The 22252-nt window shown below is 43.2% G+C and overlaps 1 protein-coding gene across 4 annotated transcripts in view; it reads right to left on the reverse strand.

Moving 5' to 3' along the window:
- Positions 1-2101: 2101 nt before the first annotated feature.
- greb1l (GREB1 like retinoic acid receptor coactivator) overlaps positions 2102-22252 on the reverse strand; it is a 38974-nt gene continuing 18823 nt past the window's right edge. For 2 of the 4 annotated variants that reach the window (XM_020108604.2, XM_020108587.2), the window contains exons 3-34: positions 20056-20215; positions 19472-19645; positions 19161-19337; positions 18830-19006; positions 18591-18713; positions 17381-17503; positions 15940-16077; positions 15693-15818; positions 14996-15133; positions 14292-14477; positions 13756-14055; positions 13533-13661; positions 13215-13349; positions 12749-12952; positions 12462-12642; positions 11854-12043; positions 10817-10953; positions 10273-10615; positions 9918-10033; positions 9579-9811; positions 8927-9492; positions 8667-8772; positions 8425-8571; positions 8171-8310; positions 7840-8001; positions 7515-7719; positions 6466-6628; positions 5738-5965; positions 5509-5650; positions 5216-5416; positions 4532-4670; positions 2102-4407 (exon numbers count right to left, since the gene is read on the reverse strand). In XM_020108604.2, the coding sequence (XP_019964163.1) occupies positions 4244-4407; positions 4532-4670; positions 5216-5416; positions 5509-5650; positions 5738-5965; positions 6466-6628; positions 7515-7719; positions 7840-8001; positions 8171-8310; positions 8425-8571; positions 8667-8772; positions 8927-9492; positions 9579-9811; positions 9918-10033; positions 10273-10615; positions 10817-10953; positions 11854-12043; positions 12462-12642; positions 12749-12952; positions 13215-13349; positions 13533-13661; positions 13756-14055; positions 14292-14477; positions 14996-15133; positions 15693-15818; positions 15940-16077; positions 17381-17503; positions 18591-18713; positions 18830-19006; positions 19161-19337; positions 19472-19645; positions 20056-20212 (5850 nt within the window). In that variant the 5' untranslated portion in view covers positions 20213-20215 and the 3' untranslated portion in view covers positions 2102-4243. The remainder of the gene's footprint in view (positions 4408-4531; positions 4671-5215; positions 5417-5508; positions 5651-5737; positions 5966-6465; positions 6629-7514; positions 7720-7839; positions 8002-8170; positions 8311-8424; positions 8572-8666; positions 8773-8926; positions 9493-9578; positions 9812-9917; positions 10034-10272; positions 10616-10816; positions 10954-11853; positions 12044-12461; positions 12643-12748; positions 12953-13214; positions 13350-13532; positions 13662-13755; positions 14056-14291; positions 14478-14995; positions 15134-15692; positions 15819-15939; positions 16078-17380; positions 17504-18590; positions 18714-18829; positions 19007-19160; positions 19338-19471; positions 19646-20055; positions 20216-22252) is intronic. The other 2 variants (XM_069511595.1, XM_069511596.1) reach the window with 2 other exon arrangements.

Here is a 22252-nt window from a genome sequence, read left to right on the forward strand (position 1 = left end):
ATCCCCTGGCACTCCACTTTCCTTCACCCCCAACCCCCTCCACACCAATGAGCACACAGACAGATGAGCTTTGGTTTTAGCGAGATGGTTTATGGAAGCCCGAGAGTAATTAGAGTAGGCTGCCAGGAGGGATAAATGACTTACTCTCGGTTACCATCCATGAAAATTGATATTATGCTGCAGGAATCCCTACATTACCAATATTGGTGATTTCTCTGCTCATGTGACAATGTGAACCATGTGATTATATAGTTATGGATCAGTGAGATAAGAGTTTTATGTGCCATTATGATCTGTGATATTTTTAATCATGTGTTTAAACGTTGTTTAATATTAAGCACTGCATTGCCTGGGGACTCAATAACTGAGAGAAATCGGTCAGAGGGAATTATCAGGAGACATTTTCTCTCTCTACTTCAAATCATTTGCTGAAATATCGGCTAAAAGCCAAAATTCAAACTATTAAATCAATCTCAGAATCTGTGCACCACAACCAAAAATCAACACATAATTAAGAGAAGCCAAAGAAAGACAATGTGTACATATGTTACGGTTGTGGCCATGCAGCAGGCAATTAACCCTTTGCCCTCTGACAAATGAATCACTTTGGGAAATCTGAAATCCTTAGAGACAAGCCTCCTTCGATAATCCTGCACAATCTTTGTACTTTTTCCCAAAAGAGCAATTATGAGGTGCATGAATCAGAATGCCAGCCACTTTGCCCTCTCTTCCCCATCCTATCCTTCCTGCAGCCGGCTGAAAATAGCCTTGTGTTATATCACACAAGAGCCGTAGGTTGGTGGAGAGTGTGCTATTACCTTGCAGGAGCTGAAACAGGGCTGCCCCTGCACCAACAATGCCCCTGCGCCCTCACATCCGGGCCAGAGAAGACCCCAGCATCCATTATGGAGCTATACACTGATAAGGGTCATTGTGCATGGTCACAGCATGGTTTACTGGGGCGCTGAGGAGAGGAGAGACGGCTGGTATGAAATGAGCCTGGGATTTACTCTGCAGCTGAATAAAACACCTGGGATTGAATGCAGAGGAGAGAGTGAGAGGATTATCAATCACAGGCTGGAGACAGGGCAGCGCATGCATCTCAACAACACTGCCTGAGTTCTGTATTAATGCACTTGCAGCACTTCTTTATTGAGCAGATACATGGGAAGGACGCTAAAATGAAATCAACTAGAAGGGCACTCAGAGAACGCAGATGACCGCCAAAGGCTGACTGGCCACTTAATCACTGTATATTGCATATACATGTAGCACTCTCCACTTTCACAAGACAGTGAAAATGTTGGAAGACGACTGATCTCGTAAGAATCCTGAATCCACACCAAAATTTAAAGGGTTCTTTCTTGGGTCTTACCCCACACCTCCACAAACTTTCATGTAAATCGGTTGAATAACAAATGAATGAATGAGTAAACAAATAAATAAATAACTTAATAACCCTGCTGGTGTTTTCATGGTGATCTAGGTTTGTAGTTCAGTGTTAAAACTTTAAACAGGAAGCTTGTATTACAAAGACGAGGCCTGGAAATGGATAGAAGTCGGCAACAGGGAGCTGTCTTAAAGGATGAAAGAAAGTTGCATTGTGGGGATTGTAGAATGTTGTACTCCTTGAGCTTGAGTTATACTAAGTAAAATTGAGGCTCGAATACCCCTTTGACCACCTCAACACATACTCCATACTCGTGTTTTCTGGAGTAAAACCTTTTCTGGGATGAGATCAATGCAACCATAAAAGCAGGAGCAGTTCAAGGGACTTTGGGGGCCTCAGGGAACCTGGTGGGTCTGCGACACGCCTGCATTAAAAGACATAATGGGATGCCACATGTACGGTGAGAGAGTTGAAATTACGCACATCAAACAAATATGTTAAAACAAAAAACTAGGGTCAAACTGAGCATCATGAAAAGACCACTGTCCTGTTAAGTATCACATCTTAAATTAAATTAAAGAAAAGTATATCTCTTATGAGTTCGATTAATATCATTGATTACAAAGTATTCCAGCAAGTGAGACTATCACAGAAAAAAAACTTGAAAGTTTGAATGTATATTATTATAATTAGAAATTTAAAGAAAACAAGTAAATTTAGAGGTCATTTTTATTACATTCATAAATTTCCAACAACAATCGCATGGCTCTAACGTCATATGTTCACAACCCACAACAACGATGGTAAACATGAGGTAGATCACCCAGACACCAAAGCTACTAATGGGCTGTACATGGTCATCAAACGTATTTCAGTGAAGATTGTGAGAGCAAGTTGCATATTAAGTGTTAAATTATCAAAAAGAAGAGAAAGATACATTCTATGGACCATTGCAGTTTGACAAAAAGAAAGTTTTGATCGCCAGTGTCATATTTCGATAAGCAATTCTGAGGGGTTGGGGAATTTAATTTAATTGTTTTGCTGATATGAGATTTTTTTTTTTCTGCTGGCAACTTGTATAGTGCAAGTTCACACACCCCCCCCCCCGACATTCAGTAAATCTACGCATCATTCTTTGGGTCTTGTGCAAAGCCTTCATTTGGATGGTTTCTTGAGGAGGACACGCTCCCTCGGCATGCAATAAAATATTACACTTCAGTATGATTATCAGTCCAAAATGCTTGTCAAATAAATAAGAATCCCTCGTGGACTTGACTTTCATTTTCAATCAAAAAAGATCCAACAACAAGAACAGGGAGGGACACAGACATATGGTTAAGGACACATCTAGGTAGATTCTTCTTGCCTTTACAACACAACATAAAATGCAGAAAGACATTTTTGACCAAAGAAAATACTGGCAAAAGTTACACGAGACTTAAAAAAAAAACATCAGTAACCCTCAGCGGTTAAGGGGGGGGTACAATATATTAATAATGTAAACAAAGCTTTAAACAGTACAGTAGTCTGAAATCCAAGTCTTTCGTTCACACTGACATCTCTTCTCCTCACAGTTCAATGGTTTCTTCATTCTCATTGATCCGAAAAATGCGTCAAACTGGGCAGTGACATTGTGAGAAGTCACTTAAGGCATATTCTTTGGACAACCCTGTGCAGAAAAATACTAAAACATTCGACTTTCAAGTACATATGTATAATTGACCTGGTCGGGTGCTTTTGACAGTGTGTACCCTTTTCTTTGATTATACCTCCGTGCTTTAATGACGACAGAAGGTTTTGGCAGTGAAGAGGCTTTTTATATTTTATATTGCATTTGCTGACTTTATCTGATTATGCTGAAAATGCCCAATATTAAAGCCAGTAAATGTCTTTTAAATGCAACATATATGACATTTGGAATAAAGCTCCATGCTGCTCCATCTGATTGACTTTTGGAGAGCAGACCTGTTTTGTGTTTAATCCCTAAGGTAACATTACTGCCCTGCCTCCTTGAATGGACGCAATTTGTACTTTTCTTCTGTTATGAATTTATTCTTTTGGATGAAATCATTTGGAAAATACCATCACACTCACTCTGTCATAGCTATTTGTCAGAGGGTGCCACAGTATTTGAGAGTCACAAGAGAAGAAGAGTGTGCATTTTGCTTAAATAGATTATAGTTTGGTTCACTGGTGGGACAGTAGAATCTGATCCTCTAGATGATAGAAATCCCCAAAATCCAACCTCTTGTGTTTGAGCTGATTTTTTAAACAGGGATGATCTTCGTGGAGTTTTAGAGGCAGAGCAGGTGAGAAGGGACAAGGAGAAGGTGCAGTAGAGGATTTCTTTGGTGCCAGCGCGTTAATGCCAAAAAAATACACTGTGAACGGGGAGAAAAAGCTTCAACCCCTTTTTAAGCAACCACCATTTGATCTCCCTTAAAAACCCTGAGATAAACACGTACTTTATGTCCTGGATGGGACACACTGTAGTCACAGTCCAGGTACACATACAATCTTCAAATTGTCACATTATCCATCGAACAGCGTCCATTTTTGCCAAATACAACAAAAACAAATCATGTTCAGTTTCAGCTGTCAGTGAAACACAAGCTCAAGTAGAGACGAGTTCAGCTACAAGCAAGAGTTAAAAGCTTCTACTGGCCCCTCTTCAGAGCCAGGCATAGTGCACTGTGGTAGTGCAGATGAATAAAAGCCACATCGGGCCACCATGCGTCCACAAACTCAGCTCCAGCAAATCCTGCAGTTGGACGTCTGGTTTGGAATCAAATCTACCCTTGTCTGTGATTGTGCTTCTGCAGCGGAGCGGCAGACCCGACCATGTTAACAGACTCAAACATGGCGGCCAGTCAGGAAGTAGAGGGGCCGATCCTCGCTGCAGTTGGCGGTCTGAAACTCGTCGCGCAGCCGAAACTGCCACTCGTCCTCCAGCTCGAGCCGGACTATGGTCTGACGCAGGGAACTTCGATCCTGGCAGATCACACAGAGAGTGGCACCTGTGGAGGTAAACCAGGGTCAGAAATATCCGATAGTAGAAAGGGCAGATCAAATTAGAATGCTAGTTGCTTGTTAGACCCACCAGGGCCAACTCAATAACAACAGACTGCAGAGGCACCTCACCTTTGAGGAAGCGGAATTTCCTGAGGAGTCCCGAGACGACGAAGGAGTCACTGAGGTAAAGCAGAAGGCCACTGAACACCAGGCCCTGATGGTTCAGGTTGGTGGAGTGTGGACGAGAGTTGAAGTAGCACACGGAAATCTGCGACAAAAGATAAAACACAAGAAACTAAGTAATTAAAGAAACTTGAAATGTGTCCGTATTTTAGGTCAGAATTAATGAAATAATCTCTATGAAACCTTTGCCTGTGTGCAGCTTTATGAGCTAATTTAAAGGTTGCATGGTGTGCAACTGGGCATCATGATTTATCCCCATTACAGGAGAAACATAAGAAATGTGCATAGGTGTGCAGAGTGTGAACACGTCATCTGTACAAATGTGCAATGTTTGCATTCCCTGTTTGAACATGTGCTTGGATGCAGGTCACAATGTCCTGAAGCAGAACAGATGCTGAAATCATGCAAAAGGCTTCTGGGTGTTAAGAAAATTCTTCAGGCCTGTGAGATCATTCCAAACAAACCTTTTAGTCAGAATTAACACCTTAGTGTTTACCCCAGAAACAGTCTGTTCAAACAAATCAAATTCAGCATGTGTTCTGGATGTGAAGTCTTCCTGTAGGTTTGAGTTGAAGGGATGATACTGTCTTTTCTCTTCCTTTCAAACTGTGACCTGCTGTGAGCTCTTACCTCCGGGCTGATGTTGAGGTAGCTGTCGATGGACAGAACTGGGTTGTTTCTGTTTTGAACAGCTTTTGGAAACAGTCTGTGGCTGCAGCTCTGCAGGAACCTTTCAAGCAGGAACTGGGCCGGGGCATCTAGGAGGGTCTGCTCGCTGTCTGGGGCGCAAACGTACTGGGACGGGCTGATTGGGGCGGGGTTTTCTATTTCCTGGAGAGAGGAAGAAAGTAGTTAAGTGATCAGATTAGTGTTTCATATTGTTAGAAGATAAAATAAAATCTGAGAAATGTTGCATCAAGTACCATGAGCTTAGGTTTGACCAGGAAGTCTTTGTTCCCGCCAGTTGGAATGTGTTTCTTCATCAGGCTGAAGTAGTTGAAGCGACACAGCAGCAGCCCACTGCTGTTCACCCTTAGATTAAAGTCCACCTCTTCACAGCTATACCTGCACGAAAAACAGCCAAACCAAAAACATCAAGACACCGCACACATCAGTGCAGGCGTACGGAGACACACTCTTCTGCTAACTTACCGATTAAGGTCATACTGAACATTCTGCGTCAGGTCCACGTTGAGCATGACAAAGTCGTGGAGATGACACCGACTGAAGGGGTGGCTGGGAGACCTGCGAGCCAGGTTGCTGCTCCACTTGCGAGTCCCGCACATGGCGTACAGGGAGATCTTTGGCGTGGACTCCATGTGCTGCAGCACCGTCTTCAGAGACACGTTGATGAGGTTGGAACTTCCATCTGATGACTCACTACGAGAGACAGTACACAAACTTGAGAATGTTTTATTGGATTATACAGTTTAATTAGAAATACTGCACTATGGTTGTATGCCTCTGCCAGTTACAGTCTACATATGTTTTTTTCCCAGACTCATATGGTAACTGTGACCTTTAAAGTTTGTCCACTGTAATCTAATCAATTCATCTCTGAGTCCTGAGCAGTTTTCAGACATGACCTGCAGTTAAAGTCTGGAGATTTGCACAACCCAGCGCGAGCAGCCAGGGAACAGAAGCAAATCCTCTGCATTATTCAGGCAAGAGGTGGAGAAGCCAGGCGCAGCAGACAGAGGCAGGAAGTGACGTTCTAACAAATCACCACAAACTCTCTTGACATCTTTTTTGATTTCTTGTGCGTGTATGGCTTTCCTTTTCAGCCAGGGATATTAGCTTTCTTTCTGTTTTTTGCATCTGTCGTCTGTTAAAAGCATCATCAAACCCCAGGACTCTTACAAATCCCAAAGAATCAGTACCTGCTGTCCGCTGACTGGTGGACGTTCCACAGCACGCAGGAGTCGTCCATCATGACGATGAACGGCCATACATCTTGCCTCTTGACACCTTGCTCCTCTAGTCGGTTTCTCTCCAGCTCCAGGTTGTGGTATGACAGCTCTTTGATCATGAAGCGAGCAGCACCTTAAAACAGAGGGGATCTCATGCATCAACATCTCAACAGAACTTTCTCAATTTTTTTTTAAATTCCCACGATGCCCTTCGACATGAAGACAGAGCTACAGGAGGTTATAAGTTGTGCAAAATCAAATATAAAAGCTGAATTTTGACCTTTCAACTGGGTGTGTATGTTTTACAAGTTTACAAGTGAACTCTTTAAGTTGTAGCAAGTCAGGGCTGTGCATGAATGGATCTATATACCAACATATATGTGATGCGGCCACGTTGACACTGAGGGTCAACACAAAGAACAAAAGTCTTTGAAACTCACTGAACCCTTTGCTGTCAATCATAGAGCAGTTTATCTTCATGTCAGACAGCCCATAAGCCTCATTGGCTGATTCACAAATCAGACTATTGCTCTGCCCATGTTTCATATGTGATGCCTCTCTCCAGTTGGTTACAAGAAAAAATTACTTTTCACCTACTAACTGTAAAACGTGACTGACTCATTATCAGCAGGGAGATAAGTTGCATGTTGATGTAGACTTAAAGGAACAGAGAGGAGTTTTTGACCACTAGTAGCGCTATTGAGCAGCGTTTTCATAATACAGATGGGAAGATTGATACTATTCATGCATTTTGATGAGAAGCATTAAAACTAATTAGAAAATTACTTTGTTCACAAAATGAAAACATTGTACTTTATTCAAGTTGACTTTTAAAAGTAGTAAAACACTGGAAATGTAATTCATTGTGGTTGCTTGAGGTTTATTCTAAAGCCACTTCTTGTACTATATGATTTTTCTAATAATCCTGATGATAAATGTTTGTTATTTGTCCTAAACTGATGGGATGGGACAAAATGTAATTCCTGCACATAGTTAGGATTTCTCAGTAAGTTGCTCACCAACTCCGGCATTGTTGAACATGGCCGGCAGGACGAGCAGGATGTGGTTGGCCCAGTACTTCCTGTAGTGCGGCATCTCGCACTGCTTCACCACCAGGATGTGCACATGGGTGGCGCCCTCCATGGCGTGAAAGATGTTGAGCAGGCCGTGCTCTTGGTGTCCAGTGGTCGGCGTGAAGATCGGACTCTTCAACATATTGGGATCCTACGCACGGAACATTTGAGTAGAAGTCAAACTACAGCACAGAGACACGAACAAGCCCACCCTCTCTGTTTGGATGTATATATATCGATAGTGGGCTCAAACACGGAGAGGTCAACTGACCTTGCTGGAGACCAGAGGCAGGCACATGCTCTCCAGGTGGCTGCCCTGCTGACTGAAGACAAAGTGCTGCTCCTTGGCTTTGGGAATGACAAACTGGAGCTGGACCTCCTCCCCCAGCATGGATGAGCAGAAGGTGAAGGCATGAAAGGTGCACTCCGACAGCTACAACACACACACACACAAACATATGCATTATTAACACAGAGAGATTACCATTAGAACTAAGCCCAAAGAGTAAAAAGCTTTCGAGTGTCAAAGCATTTTGACAGCTCAGGATATATTGTATAAGCAGTTGAGTGCCTCAGTTGTTTGGTCTGAGGACTGCACTCACCTGCATGGCGGGGCCCGCTTCACAGTAGTGGTGACACTGTTCGCAGTGGTGAAAGGCATTGTGGGCGGCGAACCTGCTCAGACGTATGGACTTGGTCTCTCGCTTGGCTGGTGTTTGGCCCTCGCCTTCCTGATTCAAATCTGCAGACGCACATATAAATAATCCAACATGCATCAGTATGCGTCAGTATTTTTATCTGCAATGGTAAAGTTGATTTGAGTGCTACTGTTGAGTGTTTGCATATTTCTGTTGACCTTGTAAGACCTTTGGCATCTTATGAGAGAAGACAGGGCTGGCCTGCTTGAACTTAGGGTCTCGGGGGTAAGGGTCAAAGGGCAGCTTTCGAACGTCCTCAATGTCCGGCCACTGGGTGTTTCCTGGAGTCGTTACCTCTGATGTTTCTGAACATGAGAAGGACGTGAACGGATGAGAATTTAAACTAAATAAGAACTAAAAGACAGATCTGTCATTATCTGATATCAAAATGATCCCTTACCTTCCTCTTCCTCCTCTTCCTCATCATACACATCTACCTCCAACAGTCTGATGAGCATCCGAAACAGGATACGGAGAAACTGCAGGTAGGCTCCGGTTTTACCCACCTAGCAAAGGATAAAATAATAATCCCTGATCTTAATGTCCCGGATATGAATTACCTATCAACACACATCTAGAGTTTCTTTGTTAATTGTCTAGTAATTAGATTAATTCACACTGTGATTCAATCTATCACATGATTCAGGGGGAGTTCTTTACCTGTGGGGGTCCGCTGAGTAACAAACGTCGTGGATGCGGCACAGGCGGAGCTTCATAATCAGCATGATGCTGCCTGGTGATGGTCCACTGGCGGTAGTACATGCTCTGCTCTGCCCCCTGCAGGTTTTGAGTGATAAGGGGCCTCAGTGGGCTGCTCCACGCTACATCTGCGTGAGGCAGCAGGGAGAAGGAGCTCAGCTGACTCCCCGACTCGCCCGCCAGCAGGTTGTACGCCGCCCGGGACATGATGACAGTCCGCGGTGACACTCGAGCGGGCTTGGGGTCTCGGCTGTACTGTGTCGATTGGCTGGGCCTCTGGGTGGAGGAGGACGATGGGGAGGGGGAGGAAGAAGCGGAGCTAGAGCAAAGGGAAGGAGGAGCCTTGGAGGCTTTGGTGGGGTTTGTGGAGAACTGGCTACCCAGTGAATCACACTCCTGCTTGAACCCTTGTGTCATGGTGCCGATGTCTGAGATTGCAGGAATTTCGGTGAGGCAGGTGGAAGTGGAGGGTTTCTGGAAAGAGTCCGCAACATCAGATGAACTGACTCTGTTCTCTGCCAAAGAACCTGAGTGAAGACATGGAAAGAATGAGACATGAAACATTTCCAAGTTTAATGCTAATATTCAGTATCTCGTGAGGCGAGAGACTCACCTGATGTTCTGGTTGCTGCGCTGCCGTTGCTCTGAGGTCTTTCCAGCTCATCCCCGTCATTCACGCTGGTGGCAGCCTTTTCTCCATCTGACTCCCGGGGGCCCTTGGCCTTCTTGGGCTCCTGGACAACACCCATAGACACATGAGTGCAGGCCAGACCCACCTCCTGCTCCAGGGACGTACGAGTCAGGTAGCTGGAGTCTATCAGACGAAGGTCACTGTATTTCAGAGACCTGGGAGAGCACAGAGAAGAAGATTGTTACTGAGAAAATGAATAAAGTTGTAAATCTTGTGTCCATGGTTTATGAGTTGTAGGGTAACTGTGAAGTATGACTCTACCTGGGGAAAGTCTCTCCAAGAGGGTCTTTCCCTGTGAGGATGACGATGCAGGGCAGCCCTTCCAGATCCTCGTAGGTGTGAGGAACCCAGTCCTCATTCTCACAGCCTCGCCACGCCTGCAGCAAATCACAAAAATTGCATAGTGTTTATTTTAGATCCAACTTTATTATCATTGCACATAGTACAAGTACAACAAAATGCAGTTTAAATCTACTTTAAACATCGTTTTATCAGTCTTTTATCAGTCTTTCACATGGGTCTGATTTTCTAAACTCATCTTGCTTGAATAAGCTGGAATCCCTTTGTATGAATATAATTATAATATGAATAACATATTTTTTAGAACAAATCTCACCCTGAGACGACTCGTGAAATTTCGGTGCAGGTTGAGTTCAGAGGCCGGACTCCCCAGCAGCACGGCGAAGCACAGCTGGAGCCCCAGCTTATCCCTCACGTCCTCCAGTCGTTCCCTGGCCAGCATCGCCAGCTGCAGCGAGGGGACACGGACCAGCAGCATGTGGCCCCGCCCCTGGGAGCCCTCTCTGCTCGGGGCATTGATCAGGTCCTCCACCATGGCCAGAGTCTCCGGGGTGATGTGGTCTCTCAGGGACGGGGAAGAGGTCAGAGCCATCATGGCCTCAGTGTACTGTTGAATCAGCAGGTAGCTGCGGATCACCATGCTGTGTAGGTGCGGATGTCTGTGACAACAAATGGGATTGTTTTTTTATTTTAGAGCTTTTCACGTGTGTTTATACAATCCAGAAAGCTTCTGTGGCATTTGACAAAAGAGTATCTGTGCAAATGTTTTTTATATTTGGGTAAAACATTTATTTTTAGCTGTGTGAAAGATTTACTGCTGGATAACGAAAGCTTCTCTGCACTGTTGACCCCACACTGACCTTTCCAGCAGAGTGTGGACCATCTTCTCAAATGCATCATCACAGCGCAGAATGGGACTGGCCACGCCCCACTGCAGGGAGCTGCTGTAGTCCCTCAGGCCAAAGTAGACCAACTCGTGGGCGGACTGCTCTCCCTGCTGGAGGAAAAGAGTACACGGCTGAGTGTTCATGGTAGAATGCATCCAGAAAGAACCTGTCCTTAAGTGCCCATAGTTTAAACTTCTAAATTTAAATGTTGTCAATTCAAGTTCTCATCAAATCACTGCTTACAAACCTTATCGGCGAAGTAAAATTACGTATTTGAGATTTTTATAGACGAAGGGGTACAATTTTACAATAATTCACAAAAAAATACAAGAATTAAAAGAAACAAACCAAATTCTGTGCATATTTTTTCTGCTTTCTTATCCTGTTTAATCTAATTAGCATTTTATTGGCAGTTATTATTTAAATAGTTGGATTCATGGATCAATTCTTATATATGAATAATAAATAACATGGCATAATAAATAATCTTGTAATAATGGACATTGTTGATGACAATGTTATGTATTAAATGTCAAAAGTAATATGTTTGATTTCACTTTATTTTTATAGATTGAAAAGTGTTTGGGTATTTAGAGAGACACTTATTATCATTATTATTGATATTGTTGTTATTATTATTATAGTACTAAATATAATGTTCAATTAATTGAAGCCATCACTGATTTCGCTTTAAAGAATCAATGGCTAGAGAGTGCGACAGATGTATTATCTCAAGCAGCAGTGAAGCCCATCTTCCAGTTGATGTAAGTGCATTTTTTTCCACTAGGTGGAGTAGCTACACTACTTCAGTTATGAACTAGCCTCTGTGAGGTATGATGAGGCTGTAATTTCACAAAATTTAGAATAACAGTATCTCAGATGCCAAAATAAGCTTTTATAACTTTACTGAACCAAAAAGACTTTGATTTTCAGTAATATTTCTAATTCCACTGAAACCCTTTAACTTAGAAATCCATGTGGTTTCTTCTGTGTAAAGTAAAAACGCTCACCAGACTGTTGCTGGACGGCCAGTGAACCTCGTTGTGGATGCTGATGCGGGACTGACGCGTCTGCAGCGTGTGTGGGAAGCAGCTGACCTGCAGGACCAACAGGTTCATGGCATTGAGGACTTCCTGGCAGTTCACCACCCTGTCAGCCAGACCCTGCAGCTCGCCGTGGCACACAGACCCAGACAGAGCGCTGCAGACAGAGAGCGGGGTCAATTGTTGGATATTTTAGTCTACCATGTTGATAACATTTTAGTCTACCATGTTGATAACATTTCAGAAAAAAGAAATCCATTAGAGACGTGGTTCAATCTCGAGGAAAATGTTCTGGCAGGAAAAACAGCAGTTTGCTCAGAAAAATCAGAAAATCTTGGCAGGAGCAGGAACAGCATCCATCTTTGAACGGACAAAATAAGCAAAACGAGCAGGGGTCTCAAATGATGTGGGCAACATTTCTCCAGAATTCAAGGTTAAAGAGTTCCTGTGTTAGTTTTCACTTGCCTGCAGCTGCTCTGCTCTCTTCACTATAAAAGGAACACAGTAACGTTCGCAGCCACAACAGCCTCAGATTATCAACAAAGTAAAACAAAGTCAGTCTGGGGTGGGTGTACCTTGTGAGGTCGACGTGTGAGTTGTCGTGAATGAGAACAAACAGCGTGTAGGGGTTCTGTTTGACTTTCCTCATGAAGGCCTCCATCTTGGCGTGAACATCATTGTCCAGACGCACCACATACTTGTCTGATTTCTGAAAGGCTGAGGAGGTGTCCTCGATTCCCAGGTCAACAAGCACTCCTACGAAAAAGAAAAAAAAAAAAGAATGACGACACAACTCAACTTTTTAACACAACCTCATGAAACAACACTGGGATTGAAAGTTCTGAACAGGATGAACACAGACCTGATTGTCGGATGCGTTGTGCCGTCTGGTGTACCAGAATGTGAGAAGGTGGGACCAAAACAAGGAAGTCCACTTTACAGAAGCGACCCAAGTCGAGGTTCTGGGTCCCAGAGTCTGCGATGGAGCAGACTTGAGAGAGGAGGCTGCGGGCCACACTCAGCTGGGTCGGATAGATCTGGAACACCTTACTCAAGAGCTCTGCTGCTGGAAAACACAGACGGAGGAAAACGTTAACAAAATCAACAAAGGCATAGAATTGCAAGTCACAAAAAAAGTGATACAGATATTTAAAATGGGGAGAACATGGATAAATGTGCTGCAGATTATAGACTCAGGGCATTTGGGAGATATAATCATATGTTCAATATATACTGATTGTTTTGGTTGTTTAAAAAAAAAAAAAAAGAGTCCCTGGCTACTGAGCCCAGCAGTTGAGTTTACTCAGTGAGTATGATGTGTGTCTAACCTCTGTCTGAGGGCGGTGACATGCTGGCAGCCTCCTGCGAGTGGATGTGGTCAGTGACATCCCCCTGAAAGGGCTGGATGACCTGTCCCTTCCGTCGACGCTGGTATCGCACCAGCTGCTTGTCCAGATTGTCCCCTGAAAAGAACCAGTCACCATAGTTACACATAGACACGGAGGCAGGGATGCAGGTTATGGCCGCAAACAAATATTCCCTTTTTTACTTGGTTTTAATTTATTCTGCTAACATTCATACAATTCACAAGGATTCACTGCATACAATAAAATGCACAAAGATGTTTTATTGTGTGCAGGACAAACCTAATGATGTGGTTTTGAAGTGAGACGCCAGGACGCTGACTTTCCCTGTGATGAGCTCATAGCTAATTTCCTTCAGGAACTCATTAGTTGTCAGCATTCCTTCAGCTAAGGCCCGTGCTTGATACTTTCCTGCGTTCAACACAAATTTTTAGATTTAGTTATTGAAAATGCAGAACAATGCACAACTTAGTGGAGGTGATAAGGTAGTAGCAGCAAAACTCACCCAAAACGAGCACACAGAACTCGTTGGTGCTCATTTTCGAGGCACATATGATGACCACATATGTGGGCAGGCACTGCTGGGGGTGGGGCCCCTCGCTGAGAGAGCGCAATGACTCGGAGATGCCCTCTCCCAAAGAGTTGTGGGTAACCACGACTTGGACGCTTCCCCCGGAGACGCTGGCCTCCAGCCGAGCCAACCAGGGCAGCTGGGACAGTGAGATGGCGGGACCCCCAGGACAGCACAGCATGGCCTTCAGGACGATCTGCTCCAGCTCCTCCCGCAATGGAATCTGATTTGGGCCTGAGGGAAAAATTCAGAATGTGAAAACTCAAACCTCTGACACACCTCAGCTCACCTCAGTCCTGATATAGAAAAGGTAATACATGGTCAAAGTTAGATATTTGTTTAATTGTTTAAACAAGACATGAGCACCTCACGGTCATCAACCCCACTCCTCAGCTAACAGGCAACAAGCTGAGTAAAAACACAAAGAGGAAGGATATAAAGAGATGTGTGCTTTTGCGTTTGCTGCTCACCTAAACGTGCAAGATACTGTAAAGTGAGCAGAATCATTGTCTCCACGCTGAGCAGCTGATTCCTGTTCAGGCCCAAAGTCTCCAGGGTTTTCTCTGTCAGCTGGCTGCTCTTGTAGCAGCTGACCAGCAGGGGGCTCACCACTATATCCCCAACATTCCCATAGAAATAAGGTAAAGTGCCATGTCCTGAAAAAGAGAAGCCTTCATTAGACAAACCTGAAACACACAGAGGCTAGAAATAAATGATATCGAGCACTAATAATTATATTTACCGTAAGGAATTTAACGCTGGTTTTAAAGTTGTTATAATATAAAGTTGATTTTTAGAAACCTTTTAGCAGTAAGTCTCAACAGAAACATCACAATTCAAAGTAAGTTGTGACACCCGAATATGCACTTGAAACTTAGATATACATTATAATCCTGCATGAGTGTGATATGTAGCTACAAGCTGAATCATTTTTTTAACACATTTTTATGAGCTAAAAAAGAGTTAAAATAACTTTTATGGTTTGGCGATTTGTAGAAAAAAAGCAAACTACCAATACATACACAAATACATTGTCTGACCTGTAAAAATGTAACTGAATTTTTATTTTACTTTGTCCTGCTCTGTGGTGAAACAGAATTTGATTCTGTTTTCCTGACACTGACTGACTGAGGTTGCGGTCCTGCAGGACAGATCATTGAAATAAGGTTTGTACCGATGAGGATGACAGGACGAACACCCGAAGAGTTGAGCAGGTTGTCGGGGATGATGACAGTCTCTCCGACCGTGACAGGTTGGGGGTGAATGACTGCAGCTACTGGCGGCTGAGGAGAGGACACTCCTAGTACAGCACCTGCATGGAAATGAAGGAACACCATGTTAATATTAGGATTAGAACAGCTAATCTGTTAAATTATAAGTGTCATAAACCAGAAGACCCTGTATTAATAGTAGTGGCTGTTCTACTAATGTGTTAATACGTTCTAATGTAATTTATTTGGAACAATGCTGGTATATATATATATAACCGCAATTACATGATGCAGCAGAAATCTTCTTCAATACTGCAATTTAAAACCATTTCTGCTAGAAACTCTCCATCTGTATCTCCATGGAGATGTTCAGTGAATCATCCCTAACTACCAGAGAAAACCAGGGATGTTGCGTACTCTGTCCCCAAACCAGAGGAAGCAAAACAACATGGTCTCTGCTCCAAACAGCACAGAAACACACACACATGCACACACACGCACACACACGCACGCGCGCACACACGCACACACACGCACACACACGCACACACACAAACGGGGAAATTCACTAAAAGGGAGACATTTGACATTTTAAGGGCAATTTAAAATCCAGCTCACACTGACTCATGTAGAAAATATTACATGGCTTTAGGAACTGACCTGGGGAACAAACGACTGGTCGGATGGCTGGAACGGGGACGGCTGTTGGTGGGACCGGAACCAACGTGGTGGGATGCCAGCTCCGGTGGCGTTTCTTTGGTGGACCCGAGTTCATGACAGAAGATACTGAGGATCACAAACAGACACAGAGAACTACATTAAAATAGAAAATGGAGCAAAATGAATGTACGACATGTTGTGTTTCTACAGATATTCTAGTTTTCTCAGAGAAGAGAGGAAGGCTTACATGGACTGTCTCCTAAATCAGCAGGACGATACCCCTGAGCCTGAGGCCCTAAGGACACCTGGGACGGGCTCATTAAGGGAGGACGCCCATCGACACCCAGTCCGTTAGTTGGCCCGTTCACCCTCAGAGCTGTAGGTACTGGACACACACACACACACACACACACACATTAATACACTAGAGACAGATCAAACTGTACATGTAACCCACAGATGTATTTAAAGATGGACAACATGGCATCTCTCCAAAAGTGAAGGCAAAATGTCTCAATCGCCACCTCGTGGCTTGCTGCAGTAAAGGTAATAAATCCTGCTTCCTCAATGTGAGTAGATGGATCACAAAATGTAATTAGACATTAAATAAATAGATAATTTCTGTCATTTTAGGTAGCTCTCATCACACTGATGTTTTACCCAGTGCTATTTGTTGGGGTAAGCTTGGTTTTAATTGATTATTTGATGTTATAAAAGGGGATGAAACATCATGATTGACAGCTGAAACTGACTCATGATTCGTCGAGCATGTATAAGGGAGGAACCTCGCTATCGCGGCTCCATCCCTAATCCCTACTGCTCAGACTCCGGATGTGCTAGATGGGGACTTTCCTTTTCTGGATATTTCAGCTTGATTTCTGTATAGCGGGAGAAGTTGTTGTTTTTGATCAGTCAATGTGGTGGACAAACTGACAGACCATAATTGCTAATTGCTAATTGCTAATCTGACAAAAAATATTAATGTTTATATTTTACTAAATACATAAATTTTAAATTTACTCACAGCTGAAAACAATACATAAACGTGTCAGTACTAACAGCGGCGTATTGATTTCCTTTATATGATCGTCAATGACCCCACTGGACTTTTTCCAATCTCATATTTACTGTGTAGGCAATTCACTAAAACATTGATCAGTATATGTAATCTTTGCTTGTCAATATCACAACCTTGCAAAGGGGCTAATGGATAGCAAGGCCTTAAAAAGTCATTACAGCATTCCTTCCTTCTGTATTGATTGGTGTGTAAATAAGTGCACACACACACAAACACACACACACACACACACACACACAGTCACGTGTTTGTGTGTGTGCGTCTAAACAGGACGTAGCAGAGCTTAATCTTTGCTCCACGGTCAGCCACAGATCCATCTGCCTCAGGTTGAACCACGTAAAAAAAACCTGTAGCTAAGCAACCTCTTTCAGTGTAAGGGCAAGGCCATTGAAGTGTCACTCACGTCAAGCCAAAGGCTTATCGGCATCTAAATGTTGGCAAATGCCGCTTTCAAAGCTCGGACGCAACTGGGAACGTACGAGTGTGACTAAAATGTATAGTTTGTTTTTCATATGATGGATGATTCAAATTCAGAATTAAATCTATTTGGCAATGGTATTCACTGATGAAACCATGCAAAAGCTACTGCTGTGCTGAAAAAGAGTTTCACCTATTGGTAGAGTTTTGTTTCCAGGTGTGGAGGATAGAGGTTTGAGGAAGCTGCAGTCTCTGCTGAGGTCCTGACCTCCGAAAAACACAGAGGATGCTTGCGTCGTTCTGGTGGGTGGCGAATCTAAAAATGAAAACGGACATATAACAGTGTTAAAAACACAAATAACACTTAAAAAGACCCTCACTCTCAAAACTAAAGCCTAAACTAACACCCACTGCTCCTCTGATCGGTACATTTGGACCAATCGTTCAGCCTTGGACTTCATGCTGCTTGTATGAAATGTGCTCTTCAGACTCCACGTCGTTTGCACAATACAAACAGGCCACTGCTCTGTTTTTCATTAATGATTCCAGGATAATTTGGCACGGAGGTTGCGAGGCTGCATGCTACAGTGTACAACCTCTCTCCTTTTTAACAGTGACCTAATCTGGGAGCAGGATGTACCCAAAGGTCGCAGTCAGGAGAGATTCCAGGAAAAGAGGTATCCCGACAACGAGCCCCGCAGCTCAGCAACCTAACACACTAATGTGTGAGATCTCTGCTGACAGACTGCTTCCAGATTCAGAACAAATCAATACCATAAGCCCAGGAGCCTTTTTTCAATCAAAGAGGAAAGAGGCGCTGCTGTTGTGACAAGTCAGAGAACATCTTGTACTTGAAGAGAGGCAGGATATTTCTCCTGGTCGTATGATTCAGGCTTAAATTCATCACATTAGTGCTGAAAATTCATCCTCTTATGACAAAAACATTTCATGAAATGTCGATTTCTCTACTGAATTGTGCATCTGAAATGTATTGAATTGTTTTTTTAATCTGAAACTGTTCTGATATAGGCAACAGATAGCAGATAGCACTAATAATAGTTGCTCATAATAGTTGCGATAAGATATTATGAGATACTGGAATAATGCATCAAAGAGCCTGTTTGTCACAACCTAAATCCTGAACATCCTTATCCACATGTCAGACTGTGCTCACCTCACAAGTTTCAGGGCTCAGCCACCACAACCTGTCGCTATGGCAACAACATAAACCTGTCACTGATGCCAACATACGTAACGACTATTTTTGGTGAAATATATATTTCATATCGTCAATTGAGGGAGAACACAGGTTAAATATTTTGGAAAAGTTTGAATTAATGTGTAATACAATTGTTTCAGCTTGAATCGTGTGCATCGGTGTCGTTGTTGTTGTACAGTCTCACCTGAGAGGGAGAAGGGAGAGGAGCTGTGTCCACTGGTGCCTCCATTTTCTTTACTGCTGAGAGAGGAGGACGAGCTGAGTTTGGAGGTGGACGCGTTGCTGGACAACTGACGGGTTTTACAGTCTGAGAGGAACAACAACAACAACAGTGAGTCACTGTGTGTATACAAGCTCATCATCAGAGGATAAATCACGATCACAGAGATTTGAAAAGCTCAGATTTAGGTTCGGTTTTTTTACCTTTCCAGCAGATGAGGGGTCCTTTGCACAGAGCACCATGAGAATTCTTCACCAGGTAGTTTTTTAAGTGCTTCTGCTTCTTGGGCTGGGTGGATAACTTCAGGTTGATGTGGTTGGAAAACTCAGTGAAGTATCTGAAACCCTTTTCACCGCAGCCCACACAGTTTCCTGAAAAACCTGCAGGTCACATAATAAGATTATTGCATGATTTAAGAAACATAATTACTAATCCAGTGTTTGACTGAATTCATTCTGCCAGGAACTTTAAACATATCTGCTCTCTGACTCCTGCACTCTCATCTCAGATCAGATCACGTGGGAACAGACTGACCTAAAAGTGCATTTTTCCCGTTGTCGTCAGGCAAAAAGCGGCGGTCCACAGCGCACACCAGGATGTGCTCGGGGACGCTGGGGGACTTGGCTCCCACCAGCTCGAAGCCTGCTGGGACTTCGATGGGCTCTGTTGCTATGGAGTCCAGGCGCAGGTCTTTGCCCGCCTGACAGAACCCTGAGAGAGGAGGAAGAAGCAGATGAGTGATTTAAAAAAAAAAGGGGTCGAGCTTTCAGTTTATCTGTTAATCAGTAAAAAAAAAAGAGATTTTAGAGTGTGGATTAAGGCATGCTGGTTGGTGGGGGGGTTACCGTCCAGTGTGCAGCAGCCATCTGGTGCAGGTGCCTGCAGGTAGGGGAGCGGAGGGCTGCTGCTGTCGGAGTCGTCGTCATCCTCCGGCTCCTCGAGATCGTTGGACGAGTGACCGTTGATGAGGCCGTGGCCCGGGGGGTCCACGCCATGGATTTCAGCTTTCGGCTTAATGTCTGAAAAAGGTTTTTAATCACATTACAGCCTGATCACAGCAACAATCTATTTTACTGATTTTTAAATGTTTAAATAGGTTAAATAATACACAAATGAATATTTATGTCGATTTAATGGAGGAAATGATTTATATCAAATTACAGTTTCTAGGATTTATTAGCAAATAAAGACCTATAAAGTCAAGTACTAGTGAGATCCAACACGATCGGGGCTTTGACTTGATATTTCGATGTTGAGAATGTATCAGCAGAGATGACTGACAAAATAAACGGTAATTTCATGGAAGAATTCAGAAAATCATTTACTTATACTGCAGCTGATCAGACACAGAAACACAACATTTAGAAATTCTGGGTGACCCTAAAACTAATTTGATTTGAAGCACTTGTCACTGGGAGAACTACCCTACCTTCCATGTTTCCAGGATACGGCTCCGGCTCCAGGTAGAGCTGTGTGAAGATGGGCTGTGGATCTCCGCTGCTCGAACGCAGTGAAGCCTCAATCGAGTTGTGGAGGACCTCTTCAAATCGAGCAGACTTCAGCTGCCCGGCATATGAATTCCCCATTATCTGTGGAGAAGACATGCACGGTCACGATGCTGTTCATCTCTGTTCACTGATTAGATCCTCGGATAAGAGTGGCTCTGCAGACCGCAAGACAGTAACAGGTGTCTCAAGCAAATGATCTTTTCAAATGAGACAAATGCGTTTTTTGGTGAGGAGAGATTTTACCCTGGAAATGGATTTGATAGAAAATGCAAATGTGGTTACAGTTTACCAGAAACATGAGGATACATCAGCTGATATGAGCCTTTCACAGACATATTGGTATCTGTGTTTATGTTTGCTCATATGAAAACTTTTATTTGCAGATGCAGACAATGCAGAAAACTAAAGGTGTGCATTGTCTGCATGTTTTAAAATCGGTAAATAGAATCAACCCTCAATCTGTCAGATTGTACTTGCAGTGTCTAATAAACAGGTTAATAATACTTATACTCAAAGTAAGTGCACGTGTATGCAGAGTAGGAAGAATTTGTTTCTGCCTCTAAAATGTGATTTGCTGTTTCAATAATGGATTCAAGCTTATTGTTAAAGAACTGGCTCCTTGGTTGGATTATTCATTTTCAATAAACTCTGGGTTCTAGGACACTGTGAAGCATTTCACACTATTTTTGAAATCTCGTTAACCAGTTAATTAAAAAAAAAAAGTTGATTTATTAATTATGATAATAGACATTAGCTGCAGCTGTTTGGTTTGTACTGTATTTTTTTGTGTCTTCTGCCATAATAAATCATTCCAAAAACAGATGTAGGTCCAAACTAAATGAGTGATATCTAGACCACACACACACAAACATAACAGCCAAGGCCAATGGCTTTTCCCTGTGTTTTTTTTTTTTTTGCTCCGTCTGTCCATGCTTTACTTGGCCTGCTCTGCCCCCGTGCCCCCTCCACCCCAGTGTCCACTGTGGGACATCTGCCGGGGTCGGCTGTGTGGGCCCGGGGTCTGCTGGCTGGCTCTCTGGTGGCAGGTGGCAGCAGGACAGAGAGCCGAGCATGGACTCTCAAAGAGGACAGATGTAGAAGAAAGAGGGGAAGAGAGAGCGTGACAGACAGACATAAAAGCTCAATGGGTCAGTTCATTAAAACATCTTCCAACTCAAACTCCCACTTTTAAATTTGTCAAAACATGTCACCAGATCTGTTTTTAATACCAAACCCACGATCAAGAGTTTTCAAAGGATGAAAAGCTGAAGAAGAAAATAAAGGGAGGGTTTTGGCTGCTTTCCTGCTGCAGACGTTTAGCCTTCCATGCTTGTCCTTGGAATACATTTGACAGGTGCAGACCAGTGTTGTGGTTCATAAACATTGAAACAGTCAAGTGGAGAGACGCAGGTTACAGACTTCAGCTGTCTGGAAAAAGCTCAACCTCCTCGTTCTGACCTAACATAGACAGATCGTCTGTAGCTGCTGAGCCAGGACAAGGTTACAAGTAAACTCTGACTGTATTCAGTTTTATAAGTGACCTAAACTTGAGCTCAGGATTTAGTTACGTTTTAACTGCCCTTTCATAGCACACACAGCATCAGCGCTGGATCAGCTTTTAAACAGTGTTCGTTTCGTTAGGGGCTGAATGTGAAATGTAACACATTTGCCAAATGAAAACATGACACAAAACACCAGAATGAAAATAACTAATATAGAAATGAGAAATCAAAAAAAAGACCGTCAAAAAGCGTGACAGAAAGTGAAAAAAATAATTCCTGGAAGCGCCCCCCTAAACCGGATCCACATCAAAATTGGCTTTTTCCCTGATCAATACAACCAAATCCCTCCAGCAAGTTTCGTGGAAAACCAAATCCAAGACAAGCACGTGGAGATGAAGACACAACCTCCTTGCATGGCGGAGATAATAAAATAGAATAACTGAAGCTATTTAACTCCTAACATATAGTTTCTTTATCAACAAAGGGTCATCAAGCAGTCAAATATCTATTCAAGATGCCAAAAAGGTTTAGAATTGTGTTGTTTTGTCCCAAAACCCGAATATTCTTCATTAAGAGTTTTGCTTGGTAAAGGTTTTAACACAGTCGTCAATCTAAT

This window comes from Paralichthys olivaceus, chromosome 16, assembly GCF_024713975.1.
Source record: "Paralichthys olivaceus isolate ysfri-2021 chromosome 16, ASM2471397v2, whole genome shotgun sequence".
NCBI classification, from domain to species: Eukaryota; Metazoa; Chordata; class Actinopteri; order Pleuronectiformes; family Paralichthyidae; genus Paralichthys; species Paralichthys olivaceus.